A 19,219-nucleotide genomic window follows, 5' to 3' on the forward strand; every position below is an offset into this window, starting at 1 on the left:
AAATGATGTAAGACTTTATCAATGAGGGAGAAGCCATCCAATCACTTGAATGTGACGGGTTAAATCCCCCCATGTGTCTGGAAGCTGTGCGCTCCCTGTCCACAACAGACTGACTTTGTTCCAGACAGAAACGCTTTGTGTGAGAGAGTGTGCGTTCGTGCCAGCCACAGTGAAGATACAAGGTCAGTAACCCACCCCCCACCTAACACACTAAAAAATCAACAACACAAAAAAATACAACAAATTATTGGATTTCTTAAGCAAGCTGTAGTTGACTGATGTTAGATAAGAACTGGATGACACCTAAACCTAATACACCAACTAGTGCATGACATGTCAGTTCTGTTTTATTCTCCCATCATAGTGGAGATGACGTTATATTTATGTGTGGATTTCACAATGGATTTATTATAATAGGCTCTCAGGCCGTTTGCCAGGCGTGTGACCCAGACTCGGGACAGCCGTCCTGATGAGCCACATGAGCCTCTGTTATTTTACCTGACACTTGCTTTAAGGTGATAGAGTGACAAATAACACTAAAATCAGATGCTGCTGCTGGAAAGGTGAAGCTCACGGTGAAGATGATGTTGTGAATCTACTGTGACAGAAGATGAGAAGAAAGTAGGAGTCTGCTTTAACTGCCACAACGGGGAAAAGAGGACCAAGGAGCAGGGAAAACACTTAAACTACACTCAAAGGTAGGACCCCTAACATTCACCAATTATACTTTGTTTAGCAAATTCTGAATATTAGTTTTGGGTTTTAAAGTACACAGTATTAGAGCACATTATTAAGACACTTTAGAGTAGCATAGAGTGTATCACCATGTGAAGGAGTGCTTTAGTCCTTGTAGCTGTCGTTCAAGGCAGCTATCAATGGAAGTCAAGGTTTTAATGATGTCACAGTCTGAGTTGAGAAGTGGGATGGGTCTACAACTGCATCAGCAGATTTGTATGAGAGTGAACACAAACAATGTTCAGCTCTCACACCTGCCATTGAGATGACTGGCATGAATTTGCATCGCTTTGTATGTGTCAATGTTTCAGTGACAAATGTGATGTGCATTTGAATTTATGAACAATTTATCTTACTATATAAATTATTATTAAGTAACTTAAAGTATACTATGATGTTGCATATTTATAGCATTGAATATTCATGTGTCGCTGTCTGTTTATATTTTAGCCATGCCAACAGTGTGGCTCTATGGATAGCAATGTCGGTCTGTCGACTGGTCCACTACTTTGGTCCAGACTGAAATATCTCAACAACTATTTAATGGATTGCCATGAAATTTTGTATAGATTTCCGTAGTCCCCAGATGATGAATTCTACCGACTTTGGCGATCTCCTGACTTTTCCTCTAGTGCCACCATGAGGTTGACATTTGTGATTTTGAGTGAAATGTCACCTATTGGGTGAATTGCCATGAAATCTGGTTCAGACATTAATTTTCCCCTCAGGATCAATTGTAATAACTTGCTGATCCCTTAACTTTTCCTCTAGCACCACAACCACATTAAAATTTTAATTTGTCCAGTACTTTGGTTTATAACCAAAAACCTGCAAGTGGCATCAGCCTCAGCTGTACTTTGTGTTTAGTGGTAATTGGCAAATGTTAGCATGCTAACACGCAAAACTAAAATGGTGAACATGGTAAACAATATACCTGCTGAAAACAACAGCATGTTAATATTGTTATTGTGAGTATGTTAGCATGTTGACATTAGCATATAGCTCAAAGCACCGCTGAGTGTAAGTACAGCCTCACAGTGCTGCTAGCATGGCAATAGACTCTTATTCTTGTTACAGGATGCTTTTGAGAAAATGTATTGTTGCTGTTCAGCTACCTCACCAATAAGTCAGAATCACAGTTTTGTGAGACAATAATGTTTTGATTGCACAGTGGTGATGACTTAATGTAGCACAGTGTCCTGCTCAACAGGAGTTTCTCTCTGGCCTCTTCTTCTGCTCTCCCTGATGCAGTGACGTCAAAGTGCAAATGATAGGTGCTCTGAGTCTGAACAGGCAGCTTGTGCGGTTGAACTCTCCCTCCCACATGCCATCTGCTCGTATCCGAGCCCTGGGCACACGTGCCAAAGGAGACCCGTGAGCATAGAGACCTTCTTGTCGTCACTGAGCTGGCTCTGTCCGCCTCTCTGCCTCTGCTCTTCACTGTGCAATCTGGTGCATGGCACTGATCACAACTCACTGCCAGGCCTGCTTCAGTCCAATGTATAGGGAAAAACACCCATTCTGAGAGCCAAGAAGCTCAACATACCCCTTCTGCTTTTGTTTTCTGTGTGAGCCATGTCAAGATGTGTTTCAGTTGTGAACATGGAGGAGGTGCTCAGGGCCAGAAGATGCAGAGCATAAAAATCTTAATTACAAGTTTAACTTCACCTTGTTTTACACCCCCACCATCACCACCAAGCTATTGTTTAGCCCAGTCAGTGCTGGTTTGTAAATGCAGCCCTGCGTGGATTCCTGAAAGCCTACATAGGTCAGGACTCTGTCGACAGCCGTGAGATGGCTTTTGTTTAACACAAATACAGCTCCTAGACTGTCTCTAGAAAGAAAACTGCTCCTTCCCTCCGTAGGATTTTCTCCACTGAATGGTAATGACCTTTTCCTACTCTGAGGATATCAATGGCTGAGTGTAGAAAAATCTGTTTCATAAAAAAGAGGATAAGTTCTAATTGGTATTGTGGAAAACTGAAAATACAGGAGGTGTGTGGAGGGAGTTTAAGATGTATTATTTCATATCACAGAAGGTTAACAGTGAAAAGTAACAGTCAAAATGTTATTGAGAATGTTGGATATTTCCATCCTGTGTCAGGGCTATTGTGCTGCAGTCATGTGACTTAAGATTTGCCACATGTAAAATTCATATGAGAGAAACAAAAATTGCTTTCATACTCTGTTCCCCGGTTCTCTCCAGTCAACAATAAAGCCCACATTTTGATGTCATCAAAACCAGCAAGAATGCAAATTGTACAGAATATGGCTTGTTTTGTGCTTTCATTTGGCCCCACCAAACTGATTTCACTCACACTGGACCAGGTCAAAGCAAATATTATTCAGCTATGAGAGAGAATAATCAGGCTCAAGAAAAATATGCAATTACGTCCACAACTGTTGGTGTAATAAATCCAAACATTAATTTTATTTCTGGGAACTTCTTGGACTGTGTTTGATGGAGATGGATTGTTCAGAATTATAAGAGCCTAGTCAGAACAGTGAAGTGAAGTGGGGGATAAGTAGGTGGTGTATGGAGCGCATTCATTATTCATGAGATGGGTGGGCAGAGCATAAGTGGCAGTGACAGACAGAAACTCTATTAGTGAAGTGCATCAACTCCTCTAGGGTTCTTGACCTGATATTTGAAGGACTGATGCATTTAATTGCTATACTGCACAAACAAGAATAATTTGTGGAGAAAAGTCATTGGAATTATTGATGCATTGGGGAAGCCACAAAGATGGGGAGGAGAGAACCCTGAGTTGACTTTACATGTGAAAGGTAGGTACTGACAACTTTTTGTTCTGATCATACTAACATGACTCGTGGTTCATATTTAGAGCAATAACATGACAAAAAGAAGCATCTAATGAAACACTTTCCTGTTTCTTTCTGTACATATACTTTACTACAATTTACTGCTGTCAGACACAGTTTAATAATGATAAACTATTTTGTTAGAGAATCTGATACGGCAATGTCATCTAAGTAGTGGAGATGTCAGTGGTAGAAATAACTACATTTACTCAAGCATTGTACTTTTGTACAATTTTGAGGTACTTGTATTTTCATTTGATGCCACTTTACACTCTACTGCGCTACATTTCACATTTTTTACTTTTTATGGCCCAGCATTTGACATGGCCCTGACAGCTATAGTAACTTTTCAGATAAAAAATGTTCATAAAAATATTGGAAAATCTGTATTATGTAAATATACTGTTTATATTTTACATTAAACCAGTTGTTCCCAACATTTTTGGCTTGTGGACCCTTACTTATGGCCCCTGTGTCAAATGTTTCATAAGTCTATGAGTTATTAGCAAATTTACCTATAAGTGAAAGAGGTAAAATTATCAAATATTTTACGAAAAAAGTAAAGATTAGAGGAAAGTCAAAAAAATTAATACAACTTTATTTAGCAGAACTTCTTCTTTCCTCTCCCATTAATAATCTCAGATGTATCTTGTGACCCTTTGGAGGGGTCCGACCCCTATGTTGGGAACCACTGGATTAAACTACCTAACTGTATATAAAGTTGTTAAAACCAGCTCCACCTCAACCAGCTACGACAGTAAAAAGCTGCTTAAACTTTAATGCATCAGTAATAATAATCTAAGGATTTAATATATAATAAAACAACACTCACATGGGCCATTTTTACTTTTGATGCTTAAAGTACATTCTGCTAATAATATTTATGTACTTTTACTTTAGTAGGATTTTGAATGAAGGCCACAATTTTTAAATTATGGTATAACTACTTTTAACGCATCTGAGTACTTTTTCCACCACTGTGAGATGTTCAGTAAAATCTGCAGTAAGAAGTTTCCTCTACAGTAATTTGGTCTGGATTTTAACTGCATGACATGAATGTATTGTACAGTAGATGTCTACTATTCTGTTCTATTCTTCAATTTGAGAACAGGAGAATTGGTGAATAAAAGTGTTGCTGGATTCCATGCACTGCAAACATGGGGACACTGGTCGAACCAGTGCTGCTGCTACTTTTATGGCAGAGTGTTTGGGCTTTGGACATCCCTTTGGAAAGTGAGTCAGTAACTGAACTTGAGTGTTGTAATTTAGGATATGTATTGTCTTATCACATTTTCACAGTTCCTAATATACTAAGTTGATTTATTTCTCTGCCTGCAGTCAGGCAGCCCCCAACCATCATAAAGCAGTCAATGAAGGAGCATATTGTTGACCCCAAAGAAACCATGGTCATAGAATGTGAAGCGAAAGGAAACCCCCATCCCATGTAAGAGCTGATGCAGCCCAGTCAACAGTTTTGTTAAAACTGCAATAATCTGCAAAAAAAAAACTCACAGTTTTTTCTGTCTTCCTTTACACTTTTTGCTCAATCATGAAGTTTCTCATGGAGGCGTAATGGGAAGTATTACAATGTGGCACGTGACCCTCAAGCATCGATGCGCAGGCGCTCAGGGACACTGGACATCTATGCCTGGAACAATCCAGAACAGTATGAGGCAGAATATCAGTGCATTGCCTCCAATGAGTATGGATCTGCATACTCCAACAAGATCAGACTACGACTATACAGTAAGATCAGAATTGGGACTATTAGAGAATCAACTATTATTGTTTATATCCACGATTGCTGTACCACTGACAGGAGACCTACGTGACACACTGTATATGGACATTACTTTGGAATGAAATGCCACTAACAAAATTTTTCAACTATTATTCCAAAATATACAGTATATTATATTTTCTATACAATATGTTGTGTAGTAATTTGAAACATACCACATGTATATATATATTTTCATTTTTTTTTAAAAGGCTAAATAATTTAATAAAACAGCTGGGTAGTGTAGTTTTTAGCAAACGTTAGGAGGAGTAAATAGTGCATTTGTTCGCTATTTTCAGCCGTGGATTTGATGTTAGTGACGGCAAGACAACATCAGGAGGGACTGGCTCAAAATAAACGACTGTGTTAATGAACTAATGTTCATCATAATGAAGGAACATGTCTCTCAGTGCAACAGTATGGTTTATTGATGTGTTTTTAATAGTTTTTGGACAGCAATGGAGCTCTATGGCACAGAGGAATAAACTATATCAGGCTTTAGCTACACAGGCAATACATGTTAGTAGGATCAGTTAATTGCTGGTTTTGGTTTTTTCACAAGATTTGTTGATAATAAGAAAAATATGGAGTATCACCAGACTTGTCCTTTAAGATAATATACTTATATCTTTTAGTTGATAAATTTTTTTTTGCAAACCAAATCAGTAATTAATATGGGGCTCAACATCAACATCAAAGTTTGTTGCTGTTCAGATTAAATTAATGCATCATCAAACAACAAAACCTGACTTTGCTGCTCAGTGGAGACATGCATACCTCTGTGTTTGTGTAGGAGCTCCTGTGTGGCCGAGGGAGATTCTGGAGCCTGTGGTGATCAGCGCTGGCTTTCCTCTGGTCCTGTCCTGTGACCCTCCACCTGGCCCGCCTAAACCTGAAACCTACTGGATGTCCAGCTGTGAGTGTCTCTCTCTAGAGTTACATCTCAGTTACATAAAAGTTTGGATCAATATGCCTCAACAAAGAGGTATTTCAAGAATTCTAGCTGTTAAAATATATCTCTTGTGAACTGACTTAATTTGGAACACCATGTCTCATTTCAGGCTCATATGCGAGACCTTTCAACTGGCCCATTCAGACAGCTTTCCCCACCATGCAGCCTGTGCGGCAGGACCGCAGAGTATCCATGGGAGTAAACGGAGATCTGTACTTCTCTAATGTCCTGTTCAACGACTCTGCTGCTGATTACTGCTGTAATGCCCGTTTCCCCTACAAAAATGTCATCCAGCAGAAGATGCCCGTGGTTGTCAAAGTGCTTACAAGTGAGCATGATTGTGTGTTCACAGTTCCCGTTGTCTAGTCTTTAGCCTAAATCTGATCTTTTTGGTCACTTGGAACCTGCGGTGGTGGATAGTAACTAAGTACATTTACTCAAGTACTGAACTTACGTACAATTCTGAGGTACTTGTACTTTACTTGAGTATTTCCATTTTATGCCACTTTATAATTTTACTCCACTACATTTCAAAGGGAAATATTGTACTTTTTACTTCACTACATTTATTTGATACCTTCAGTTACTAGTATATTTGCAGATTCAGATTAATAATATAAAATATAATTAACAAATAAATTATGATTGATAAAGATAAGACTTTATTGATCCCTTGGTGGACTTCACAAGCTATGCAGCAGTATATGTAGTAAAAAAAAATAAGCCCAACCTTTACCAGCTGTAACATTAAAGTAATGTACATATTAATATTAATGCATTAATGCAAGTGTCCCTGTAAATCCTGTATTTTGTATAATGTCTCAGTTGTTTGTGCTATTTATGCACAGACGGTGACCTCCTTGAGGTCACCTATCTATCTAATTCAATAGTATAATACACATTATTCTGAAATGGGTCATTCTGCACAATGAGTACTCTTACTTTTTGAACTTTAAGTATATTTTGATGCTAATACTTTTGTAGTTTTACTTAAGTAACATTTTGAATGCAGGATTTTTACTTGTAAGAGAGTATTTCTATTATACATCTATTGCTACTTTTACTTAAGCAAAAGATGTGAGTACTTCTTCCACCACTGGTAACCTTTTCTAACCAAATGGATACACTAATAACAATAATTTATAATGTCTCCCTGTGGTTTTGTGATTACAATACTTACAGACTGGACCGTTTTGTTTTATTTCAGACCCTATAAAGACTCATTTGCTCCAACTAACCTTACTAATTGTGGTGTGTGCTCTGCGTCAGCTGTCCTTACTTATTTTCTGAGTTAACTTGCACTGTTGTCTTGTGTTGTACCATGCTCAGACATGATTTGCGAATGCCTCAAGCATGTGTGACAGGTTTGTTCTGGTTTGTTTCCTCTGTAGCTCGTACAGTGGCCGAGGCTGCCCCCACCTGGCTGTCTCCCACAGGCTCATCCAGCTCCATACTAGTTCTGCAAGGGGAAGAACTGCTCCTGGAGTGTATTGCTGCAGGAATGTGAGTATGAACTCAAGATCAGGAGATTTACTGTAACTGTTTTTATAGTATATTCAGTGCTACTGTTTAGCCACAAAAAGTTATGTGTGTATATTCTATTGAGTATAATTTTGACTTTGATTTCATGAAAGTCGTCCTGTGTAAAGCCTTTTTTATCATCATCAAGGCCAACTCCTCGTATTACGTGGACCAAGGACGATGAGGACCTGGTGGTGATGTCACGCATGAAGGTAAAGAACTTCAACAAGATGATTCAAATCCCAAAGGCGTCTTTCGATGATGCGGGTAAATACGTCTGCGCTGCTACCAACAAGATCGGATACATTGAGCACACAATTACTGTCAGGGTCAAAGGTGAGAGACACTTTCAGAAACATGTTGTCTTTTCTTACTGCACAACAATGTGGAAACAACTAACATACTTGTATTTGACAGCGGCTCCATTCTGGTTGGAGAAGCCAGCTGATTTGGTTTTGGCCCCTGAGGAAAATGGACGCTTGGTATGTCGTTCTGATGGGGTTCCTCGTCCCACAGTCAGCTGGTTCATCAATGGGGAACCAATTGAAAGTAAGTTTTTGAGGTCATGCCTACTAGCTGTAAAAGTATGTCTAGATAATATCAACCTTTGCTGTATTTTTCCTTTTTTGTGTTTCTTTTTCCCAGCTGCTACACCGCAGCCTAACAGACAGGTGTCAGGAGACACGCTGACTTTACGCAGCGTGACCACTGCAAACAATGCCGTCTACCAGTGCAATGCTTCCAATCAATATGGGTACTTATTGGCCAATGCTTTTGTCAACGTGCTACGTAAGTTACCACTCTGTCATCCATGACATTTTACAGTGTAAAATGTTGTTTTTCAGTCATGACCCAGCCATGAGTTGTGAATGTGATTTTGAATGGCTTGCCAAGGGGTCACCAATTAAAAAAAACAAAACAACAAGGTATATTTTAAGCATTCTTCACCTTTTAGTCTATACACTCAAATACATGTTCATTGTCATTGCATCTGTAAAAGTTGCTTCACTGCTGCACCATTGTTTCACCATTGTCATAAAAATTGTGAGGATCTTATGGAAATGTTTTGAAATTTAATTTTAAAATACATTTTGGGAACCCTGTACTGTATATGCATTTAATAACATAAAACACATGTATATACAATATAAGAGGATTTAGAAAAGTGGTGTTTACTTACAAACAAAAGTGAAAAAGCAAGAGCTAATCCATGCTTTATTTTTCTATCACATTAAATATGCCTGACTAAAAAGGCAACAAAGCAACAAAAAAAAAACAACTCAGCTAATCCAAAAACTGTTATAACTCTTGCAGAAATGAATGTGTTCATGTATGACCCTATCACTAAGAAGCTGACTGAAGAAATACTGCATGTTTTCAGGGCCTTAATAGAAACTGTTTAAAAAATATTTTTCTGTAAACAACAAACACTAACAATAAGATATTAACATATTTCCAGAGCAGCTGGAGTGATTGGATAATTGCACATTTTTAGCCAGAGGCAAATGCCTGTTTTTGGGGACATAAAGATTTTGGCCATTATGTACTAACATAATACACAGGGAGGAATCCATGAAGGAAGAGATGCTACCTTCTCCACGGGCAGTAACCTCAGTACACCATAAAGTAATGATGCCAAAAGATATATTTTATATTTTGAGTAAAGAGCAACTCTTTCTTTTGCTCCACCATCACAATTGTTCTTTCTCCATCCACCTACACACACAGCGGTCAGTGAGAGGCATTTGGGAACTAAGAAATCAGTAACTATACTAGACACACAATGGGCAACACAGATTAAGGGAAAGAGGGTACACCAAGAATATAAACTAAACATTTCATTATTAATTATCAATGTTTCTCTAGATGCAACACCACGTATTCTCGGGCCCAGGAATGAACTCATCAAGGTGACAGAGAACAGTCATACCTTCTTACACTGCCGCTACTTTGGTTCTCCAGTGCCTGAATTGCGATGGTAAGAACATGCTGTTTGACATTTTAATGCAAAAAGTGAGTTCAGACATCAGCTCACAGTGTGCGTGTGTGTGTGTGTGTGTGTGTGTGTGTATGGGTCTGCTCACACAGGTCCAAATATGGACAGGGGAATCTTGAAGGAAATCGTTTTAAGACCCACAGTAACGGGACTCTGGAGATAAAACGCATACGGATAGAGGACCAGGGAACTTACCTGTGTATAGTCAGCAACATCGCAGGAAGAGATGAGAGTCAAGTCCGAATAGAGGTCAAAGGTGAGGGTCACACTATCTTTGAGTTAGCAATAACATTTTATACAAACACTTTTTGATTGTGTGATCTGTCATGCTTTTTCATCCATTCTTCTCAGAGCCCACTTTAATTGTCACAAGACCACAGAGCATGAAAGTCATACGTGGAAGCGATGTGCGCTTCGAGTGTGTCGTAAAAGCAGATGTCACTACTCCTGTCACAACCACCTGGATGAAAGACAAAAAGCTGGTCACTCTTGGCTGGAGGTATGTTTTTTATGAATGAATTCTATAGAGATATGCACTGTAAATACAAACTATTTTTAATTAAAGTTTTAGTGTGAACCAATGAGTGTCTTGATCTCACCAGTTTTACTCACTTATATGCAATCCTCAGAATCTCACTGGATGAATCAAATCTGGTCATCACTAATGTAAACAGAGGCGATGAGGGCAATTATACCTGTGTCATCAAGAGTGAACTGGACCAGAAGTCTGCCTCAGCTCACCTAATGGTGATGGGTATGACACGTTTAAAATAAAAACATTTCATCAACCATATGGCATGTTAGGCTTTTTAATCGGTCATGTATTTTTGTGTGCAGACCGTCCAGATCCTCCCACTAACTTGGAGTTGTCAGATCCATATGAACGTAGTGTAAGACTCAGTTGGGTCCCTGGAGACAGCAACCACAACCCTATTACAGGTAAGAGCCATTCAACTAAATAAACTCACAAAAATAAAAACATTTTGTAAATGTTTTGACATTTTTGGCTATATTTCTCCATTTACTGGTTTACAGAGTACTTAGTGCAGTATGATGATGATGACTGGTTGCCTGGAAAGTGGAGAAACCTATCAACATACTCAGGGAACCTCAACTCTGTCATTCTGCATCTTACACCTTTCACCTATTACGAGTTCCGGGTCATCGCTATCAATGAAATCGGAATGAGTCGCCCTAGTCGTCCATCAATGCGCTTCCAGAGCAGCGGTGCACGTGGGTTTAAAATACATACCTGTTGTCAGATACAGATTATAAACTAGCAAACAGCCATATGTGTAACACATTTTTAAGGAACTGTTCGACATTTTGGGAAACATGCTAATCGGTTTTCCTGTTAGTTAGATGAGAAGATCGATACCACACTTGTGTGTGTAATTAGCTATCAGCCAGGAGACGGTTAGCTTAGCTTAGCATAAAGACTCAAAGCAGGGGGAAAGAGCTAGCCTGGCTCTAGTTTTTATGCTAAGGTATGCTAACATCTCCAGGCTGTAGCTTCATATGCAACTGATGATGATGACATGAGAGTGGTATCAATCTTTTTATCCAACTCTTTGCAAGAAAGTGAATAAGTGTCTTTCCTGAAATGCTGAACCGCCTTTAAAGCTAATGATGCACTGCATTGGTTTTCCTGTACAGCCCCAGATGTCATCCCAAAAAACGTAAAGGGTGTGGGTACATGGAGGAATAACATGGAGATCAGCTGGGAGGTAATAGGATTTAACCCATCAAAAACTTAACACTTTTTATATTTATCTTGACTATTGCATATTAAAATTTTTACCACAATGACATTAAACTATGCTGGTGACTGGAAACCATGCTTTCAGCCACTGACCTACAGAGAGTGGAACGGGCCCCACCTGAAGTATCTGGTGTGGTGGAAAAGGAGAGATTCCCGAGAGGAGTGGAAGAATGCAACCACTAAATGGCTGAAATACTATATCTACGATACAGATACCTTCACTCCTTATGAGATCAAAGTCCAGGCTGTCAATGACTTTGGGCTGGGTCCAGAGTCTCCTGTTGTCATTGGTTACTCTGGGGAAGACCGTAAGTACATAAATCCACTGCATTATAATATGTAAATCAGTAACAATGGGAGGAAAAACTAACATAAAGTGTCTTCCATGTAAAGTAAAATCTATTTGGTAGCTTACACGCTCAAATCTTCAGGGTAGGTGTGCTCCACTGCTCAGGACATCTTGATACACTTTCAGTAAAAAACAAGTATAACTTGCAAAGGAACACTTTAGAATGATGTGTATGCAACATAGACTTAATTCTATGAGCTGATATTTTGGCAACAGTAAGTATGCTTCCAGCAGCCTGTTTCCATGGGCATTTAGATACACCAGAAATTTTAAAAGTCGAGAAAAAAGGCTTTTAATTACATCATCTCATTGCACCCTCTTTTCTGCAATGGTTTAATATCACCCAACCGGAAAATTAACGCCAACAAATGTTTATCTCAATGAGTCCAACTCCTACTATTCGCCTAACAGTAGTGGAGGGAAGCTTGCATTAATTCGCATTTTCTTTTGCCGATGTGCAAATTAATAAATTAATAAAATGTATTTAAAATTTGGATGGAAACTTAGCTAATGTCTCCACAGTTTAAAGGAAAAGCATGACAAGTCTCATTATCTAATGCAATTACTTTCCTTGAATTGTCTAATTAGGTTGGGGGGGGGGGGTTGCCTCATTTTCCTATTGTCTGGAGAGAGAAAATATCTATTAATAAAAAATGTTGCCCTTATTTACAGTATACTCTCTCATAGCTCAGGTGAACCATGTTAATGTTTAGCTCTATAATGTTTATCTATCTTATCTAATATATTTATATATTTAGGAAAACATTAGTATGATGTTTTATCTTTTTTCTATTATCGTATTGCTTTTTCTGCATATCCAAAAAGGGTGATGTTTACCTTAGAAAATGATATATATACAATATTGCAGAACTAAATGATTTTTTTTTATTTTGTATGGATTGTTTTATTAGAATGGATTATACACTTACAGAAGATTTCAAACATACAGTTAACCCAGGGGCTATAAATATGATTATGAATGTTGTGCTTTCCCCTTCAAGCTCTGAAGAAGGCACACTGTTTCCACAACATCAGCTCATGGAATAAAGTTTACTTATACTTGTCATTCTAAAATGCTCCTGCTTTCTATGAAAAGTATTCTACTTGTTTCCCACCTAAAGTGTCTTAGTAAGGTGTTAGTCCACCACGAGCCACCAGAGCAGCTTCAATGCAAGTGTCTGGAACTCTACTCGTGGGACGAACATAATTTATCCAAAATATATTCCCACATTTAGAATCAGAATTAGAAATCAGAATCAGAAATACTTTATTGATCCCCGAGGGGAGCAACAGCAACAGGCAGCATGCACTTGAAGAAGTGCGCATGCATTTAGTATTTTGATGATGGTGGTGGAGAGCCTTGTCTAGTATGTTGGTCCAAAATCCCCCATAAGTGTTCAATTTGGTTGAGATCTGTTGACTTCTGACCTGTATGGAAGCATCTGATTCTATATTTCTCCACTAATTTAGTCAGGTTTTTTAATTCTTTACCCATCTGTGCGTTACTCCCTACTTTTTAATAAGGAGTAGATCTGTGGGTTGTCTTCAGTAGGTTATTTGTTACTGACTGTGAACGCACCTCTTCTTGTTTTTACATCTTGGGGCCTTTCCATCACCTCTCGTTATGTTAATTGATAGGAAAGACAATCTCTATTTCCCCCAGGTCCCTTAACTGCACCCCTGAACCTGAGGGTGTCTGACATTGAGAGCACTGAGGTGACTGTGCACTGGGACCCAGTGACACGCAACTCTATTATGGGAGAACTGAAAGAATACAAGGTGTGTCTATTGTGAATTCAATATTGGATAATGAACTTGCATTTATGTTAATAGACAATAGATACTGAGGACATACTGTACTTCATTGGGAGAGTCCACTGGTGTTACTGACAATCAAAAGATCATAATGAGCTAGAAAAAAAAGAGTTTCAGTTGGTGTAATAGTGTGGAAAGTAGTCTTAAGTGTTCATGTCTTGGTTTGTGGCGACTGTAAGGTAAGGGTTGGACTAAGGTCTAGCTAATGATTATATCGTTGACAGATGAGGAGAACACACAAATTACATTTTTTTTAATGAGTGTTACCAAACTGTCATCTAATGCACACCTGGTAGAGAGATGCATCAGGAAACGAAATAATGTGAAAAAAAAGGTTGAATTCCCACTCACTGTGAGCAATGAGTTTAATAATGCTTCATCAAACATCTCATTCAGAAACGACAACATATTTATACTAAAGACCAAAACCCAATCAAAAATTAATAAAACGAGCCAAATACCAAACTCATGAGCCCATTATCACATCGATAATTGATAAAAACATCCTTAAAATGAGACAATGTCAAAATCCACAGAATACAAATGAAAATAGAAAAATAAGAAATAGAAAGATGTTTTAAGAGATAAGATGGTAAAATAAGTTATAATCAACAAGAAAAGGATATTTGTGATAATTGGCTCAGGTGTTTGAGATTTGGCTCCCCTGTTGACTGGTTGTTACAGCATGTAGCTTTAGTATAAAAGTGTGTATAAAGGTTTCTTGACCGAAACATTGCAACTCTAACAAACTCAGTGCTGACAGTGTTACTTGACAATTGAGACAAACTTTTGAAGTTACTCGACAACCACTTTATTGCCGATGGCCATGTTCACACTTCATGCACAACGACAAAAACAGCACATCCTGCTTCTTCTAAATAAGATCTCCTACTTCCTCCCAATACATGATAACATGTATACTGTCATACAATATAACGCAACCAGTTCAAAAATATACGCATAAGAATACATATGTATGAATGTATATTAATACCTGGAACTTAACAGTGCGCGACAGTGTGCAGGAATTCAACCTTTTTTTGAAAAACTGTTACTAAAGATAACAATCCAATGGTTGCAGCAGAATCCAAATGCTGGGTGTGTTGCCTCTCATCTCTCAGGTCTACTACTGGAGGGACAGCAGCCAGCTGAGGTGGCTGAGGGTCAACAGAGCGATGAAGTCTAAAGCATTTCCAGACAATGGTCCAGAGCCCTCTGGGGTCCTCACTGGGCTCATCCCCTATAGCAACTACAAGATGTATATAGTGGTGGCAAACAATCGATATGAAGGGCCGCCCAGTAATAATATACACTTCTCAACACCTGAAGGAGGTAAGAAAATTCACTAATTTATCATCCAAGGAACACGAGAACATCGGTGTCCTCTACCACGCACGAGTAAATCACAAATTCATGTTTATTTCCAAAGCACATGTGTGCTGTCTCCTGCTGTGTTTTTGTCTGTAGTACCATCTGCTCCCAGATCCTTCAGGATCCAACAGCGACATCTGGACAGTATTTATGTCGACTGGGACCTGCCAGCAGAACCCAATGGTATCATTACCGGATATTCCCTCAAGTACCAGACAGGTATGCCAACCCAACATCTGAAACACTGTCAAATACCTCTGGAGATTTTTCTGCCTTCCCAGACTACTCTCTCAAAGCATATTGGAGTATTCTGCTGTCCTCCTAGGAGAAACAGCAAAGCTTTAACAACAGAAAAGGAAACGATTTATTTCACTAAAGCTGGCAAAGGTTTCCACATGACACTTAAGTCCACATCCCAGTAGCACATGATAGCGCACTTAAATATGCACTCAAAGGCCAAATACCACTGAAGTATGTTCTCGAGAGGGTAATGAACACTTGTGAAGGCACTCACCGATCAAGTATGGTACTTAATAGCTCAGTCGTGTGCACTCTACCAGCATCAAGAGTCCTGAGCACTGAAATTTCCACTCTCCCCACAGTGAATGCCACCAGGGGAGAGGAGCTGCAAATTGAAGAGTTCCCTCCAAATGTAACAAGTTTCTCAGTCCGGCGATACGACCGCTACACTCGATACAGATTCTCTGTGGCAGCACGAACTCGGGTCGGGATAGGGGAATGGCATACGGAGGAGTCACTCCACTACACCACTGAAAGTAATTTACTACTTGCTACATGCATCAACATAGCTGGTGGTCTCCTAAATAAACACTTTGAAGTGCTGAATGGATGTTGACTTTGATGATGTGTGTACTTGTTGTGTGTTTGTCTCAGTTTATGCTCAGGACCAGGTGGACATCTCCACTCAGGGCTGGTTCATCGGGATTATGTGTGCTGTGGCTCTCATCGTGCTCATCCTACTCGTAGTCTGCTTCATCAAGAGGAGCCGGGGGGGGAAATACCCAGGTACAGTGGTGATTCCTCATATTCTATGATGTCCAAAATCACCACTCTGTATCTCTTATAAACAGCATAGCTTGTTTTAATTTCAGTACGGGAGAAAAAAGACATTTCACTGGAGCCGGTGGATGACAAAGATCAGGAGGGATCATTTGACTACCGGTAAGAATTACAGCAGACAGCTGGTGGAAAATAAACAAATAAGAAAAACACACTCACTGCAAATTTTACTGCTACCACCAGAGAAAAAGACAATTATGGCACAGCTTATCATCACGTTTTCAGGCTGTACTGTCTAATCTGCCTAACTGTTTTACAAAATCCTATTTCAGGTTTCCAAGGTGTGTTACATCATGTACTAGTATTTATGTAATGGCATGGTAATAATACTCAACACTGAATAGATCATAATGTTTCCCATAATATTGTACAGCACTATCATTGTTGAAAACTCTAACTACAGTAGATGTGTATTTACATCCATTTGCTCTGTAGCTGTGCATTAGAATTCTTTTTGGTAAATTAAAGCTCCCCCGTGGAGTTATCTTGTAAACAAACACCTTATGTTTACAGTATTCTTGAGGCCTGACAAACGTGTTGAGCCCATTTCCTTGCTTCTTTAAAAAATGATCAAAGTCAATGTTTTTAATATTTTAAATCACTCATAGTTTAGATCCATGTTTGCTAGCTGGCAGTCTTCTTCACTGCCTTTCCTGGAACATTGCTATGTGTCTTTGCGTGTTACCGCCACCTACATCAATCAGTGGAAGATCAGAAAACAGGAGGCAGAAATGAAATGAATGAAATCACGTCACATGCCCGCACGTGCATAATATGACCAAAATGGGGACCCACTCATAAAAACATTGCTCCATAGCACTACAAGTGGTCAAAAACTCCACAGGGTGTCTTTAATTTTGATTGAATTTTAGCATGATGCTGCACAGGTACAAATCAAATCTGGTTACAGTATTTATAACCTAATTTATGATAACTTTTTGATCATACTTTAATTATTTTCTGTTTTTTCTTCTATTTACTCTACCTAAACCTTTATTCCCCCCAAACTTCAACCCTGTTCTTTTCCCACTGAACCACTCAAGGTCTCTTGAAAGGTATGAAAAGACTAAATATTGACACATTGACACTTAAACTGTACAATCCTGCATGGGTTGTTATTTATTCATTTGTTTATACAGTATGTAACTGACAGAAGTTTGGAGCTATAAATAGTATATTCAATAGAGTACTGGAACTGTTATAAGCATTTTATGAATGGATGGATCAATGAAATGTGACAGAATCATCTATACTGTCATACAAATGATGGTCTCAAACAAACTCTCTTCATATTTTAGGATAGCACGTGTCTCCACTCTGCCTTACCCCAGGCGGTATGTACATGTACAATCTGAATGTATTGATACATCAGGTTGAGTTTTATCCTCCATCCTTTCTGTCGTCTAGTGCTGATATAACGTACCTCTAATATCAAGTTTTTATTTTTTGCATTATTTTGTAGAGAGGAGGAAAGAGGGCTTCAAAGAGGCCAGCCGTCTATGGAGGCAATGATGAAGCGATCAGACAGTGACGACAGTCTGGTGGACTATGGTGAAGGAGGAGAGATACCATTCAACGAGGACGGCTCGTTCATTGGCCAGTACACAGGAACCAGGAGAGATGTCAGGGACTTGGACTTTGGTGGAAGTCTGGAGCTCCATTCTCCAATGAATACCATCTACTCCCTGGCATAAAACTCAAAATTCAAACTGTCTTCCTGACTTCAACTCAACTATTTGTCATGTGATTTTACCATGCTTGTACCCGCCACCTTGAATTAAGAACTTGTGGTGCTTTTGGTTTGTCTGCAGGAGGGAACAGCTGGAACCAGAGGTGCTGTTACCCTCTGCGTCCTTGCAGGTAAAGCAACTTTAATGCATTTAAAGAAGAAAATGGTGGAATAGTTGGGACAATACTAGAGATGAGATGCTTATTCATCTGATGAAAAGCAAGCTTTACCGTTTGTGTTTCATATTGCATATTCCTGTAAATAAAAACGCTGCGTGTTTGTGCATATGCATACGCATGAGTACATGTACGTGTTCAATTATCCTGTCAGTGCAGAGAGGCTGCACATCAGAGGAGACAGAAGTGGATCAGTTTATCATGTTGATAAAAGCAGTTGCAAGGACCAACTTAACTACTGTTATTGCATCTTTTTCTTTCAGCTAATTCCAATAATGAGATTTGTGTTATTTTTGTATGATGGCTGTTTGAAATAAGGGCTGCATACCATACTTTCACGATCAGGGGAACCACAATGTAATCCCTGAACTTCGATTGCTTCCTCTTTGTTGTACACACTAGTATTGAAGGTTCAATGTGAAAGTATAAAAGTGTTGTTGGTGATAAGTGAAGGATAATAAAATATCTCCAGGGACTAATGATTCATCTGCACAGTGAGTTTGCGAAATGTGATCTGATGGGAGGCAAGAGATTAAACCATTTGGGGAATCCGCAAGTAGCCATGAATCAGCTGTAAAATCAGAAATTGCTCATGTTTCTCTACAAACTTGTCTCCCCATTTTACCCACTACGGAGACAGAAATCATTCATTTTGATGTAACAGCTTTAGTGTATTTGACCTCTAACATCATCTGTGTATTACCACAGTTATGTCCTAAATGTAAATAAAGTGGAAATATTTATTCCTAGCATGTTTGATAGGACTCTGAATGTTGAATTCAGCTGCTCTGTTTCCGAATTTTAAAGGGGGTGGTTTATTATTCTTTGAATATAATTCTTAGAATTAGTTTTAACCGTTTGCAGGTGTCTGGGTTTAAGCCATCTGGAGAGTTTAAACAATGTGTTTGAATCACAGAATAGTGTACTTCATTTGCTTTAAAAACTTAAAGTTAAAGTTCTTAAAGGTAAAGTTCAACACTCCAGGAAATTCACTTGTTTGCTTTCTTGAGTTGAGAAGATTGATACCACTATCATGTCTATACACTATAGCTACACCAGCAGCCGGCTAACTTAGCTTAGCATAAAGACTGGAAACAGGGGGAAATTCTGTCCAAAGGTAACACTACAAC

At 38.9% G+C, this 19,219-nt stretch overlaps 1 protein-coding gene across 3 annotated transcripts; it reads left to right on the plus strand.

Moving 5' to 3' along the window:
* The first annotated feature begins 306 nt into the window (after nucleotides 1-306).
* On the plus strand, nucleotides 307-18,838 carry nfascb (neurofascin homolog (chicken) b). Of its 3 annotated transcripts, none has more exons than XM_044212057.1 (27): nucleotides 312-698; nucleotides 4,670-4,791; nucleotides 4,897-5,002; nucleotides 5,114-5,304; nucleotides 6,132-6,254; nucleotides 6,400-6,618; nucleotides 7,682-7,793; nucleotides 7,960-8,147; nucleotides 8,229-8,360; nucleotides 8,457-8,600; nucleotides 9,678-9,789; nucleotides 9,900-10,063; nucleotides 10,159-10,306; nucleotides 10,437-10,561; nucleotides 10,645-10,746; nucleotides 10,843-11,040; nucleotides 11,464-11,534; nucleotides 11,655-11,877; nucleotides 13,582-13,697; nucleotides 14,855-15,065; nucleotides 15,201-15,323; nucleotides 15,707-15,880; nucleotides 15,999-16,130; nucleotides 16,217-16,286; nucleotides 17,228-17,239; nucleotides 17,483-17,518; nucleotides 17,647-18,838. In XM_044212057.1, exons 2-27 carry the CDS (start codon nucleotides 4,716-4,718, stop codon nucleotides 17,876-17,878), a joined length of 3,540 nt encoding a protein of 1,179 aa, XP_044067992.1. In that variant the 5' UTR covers nucleotides 312-698; nucleotides 4,670-4,715; the 3' UTR covers nucleotides 17,879-18,838. The 3 variants fall into 3 exon arrangements, with proteins under 3 accessions (XP_044067994.1, XP_044067992.1, XP_044067993.1); XM_044212058.1 differs by lacking the exon at nucleotides 312-698 and adding an exon at nucleotides 2,619-3,522; XM_044212059.1 differs by lacking the exon at nucleotides 17,228-17,239 and having other exon boundaries at nucleotides 307-698.
* The last annotated feature ends 381 nt before the right edge of the window (nucleotides 18,839-19,219 follow it).

Source organism: Siniperca chuatsi, linkage group LG10 (assembly GCF_020085105.1).
Source record: "Siniperca chuatsi isolate FFG_IHB_CAS linkage group LG10, ASM2008510v1, whole genome shotgun sequence".
NCBI classification, from domain to species: Eukaryota; Metazoa; Chordata; class Actinopteri; order Centrarchiformes; family Sinipercidae; genus Siniperca; species Siniperca chuatsi.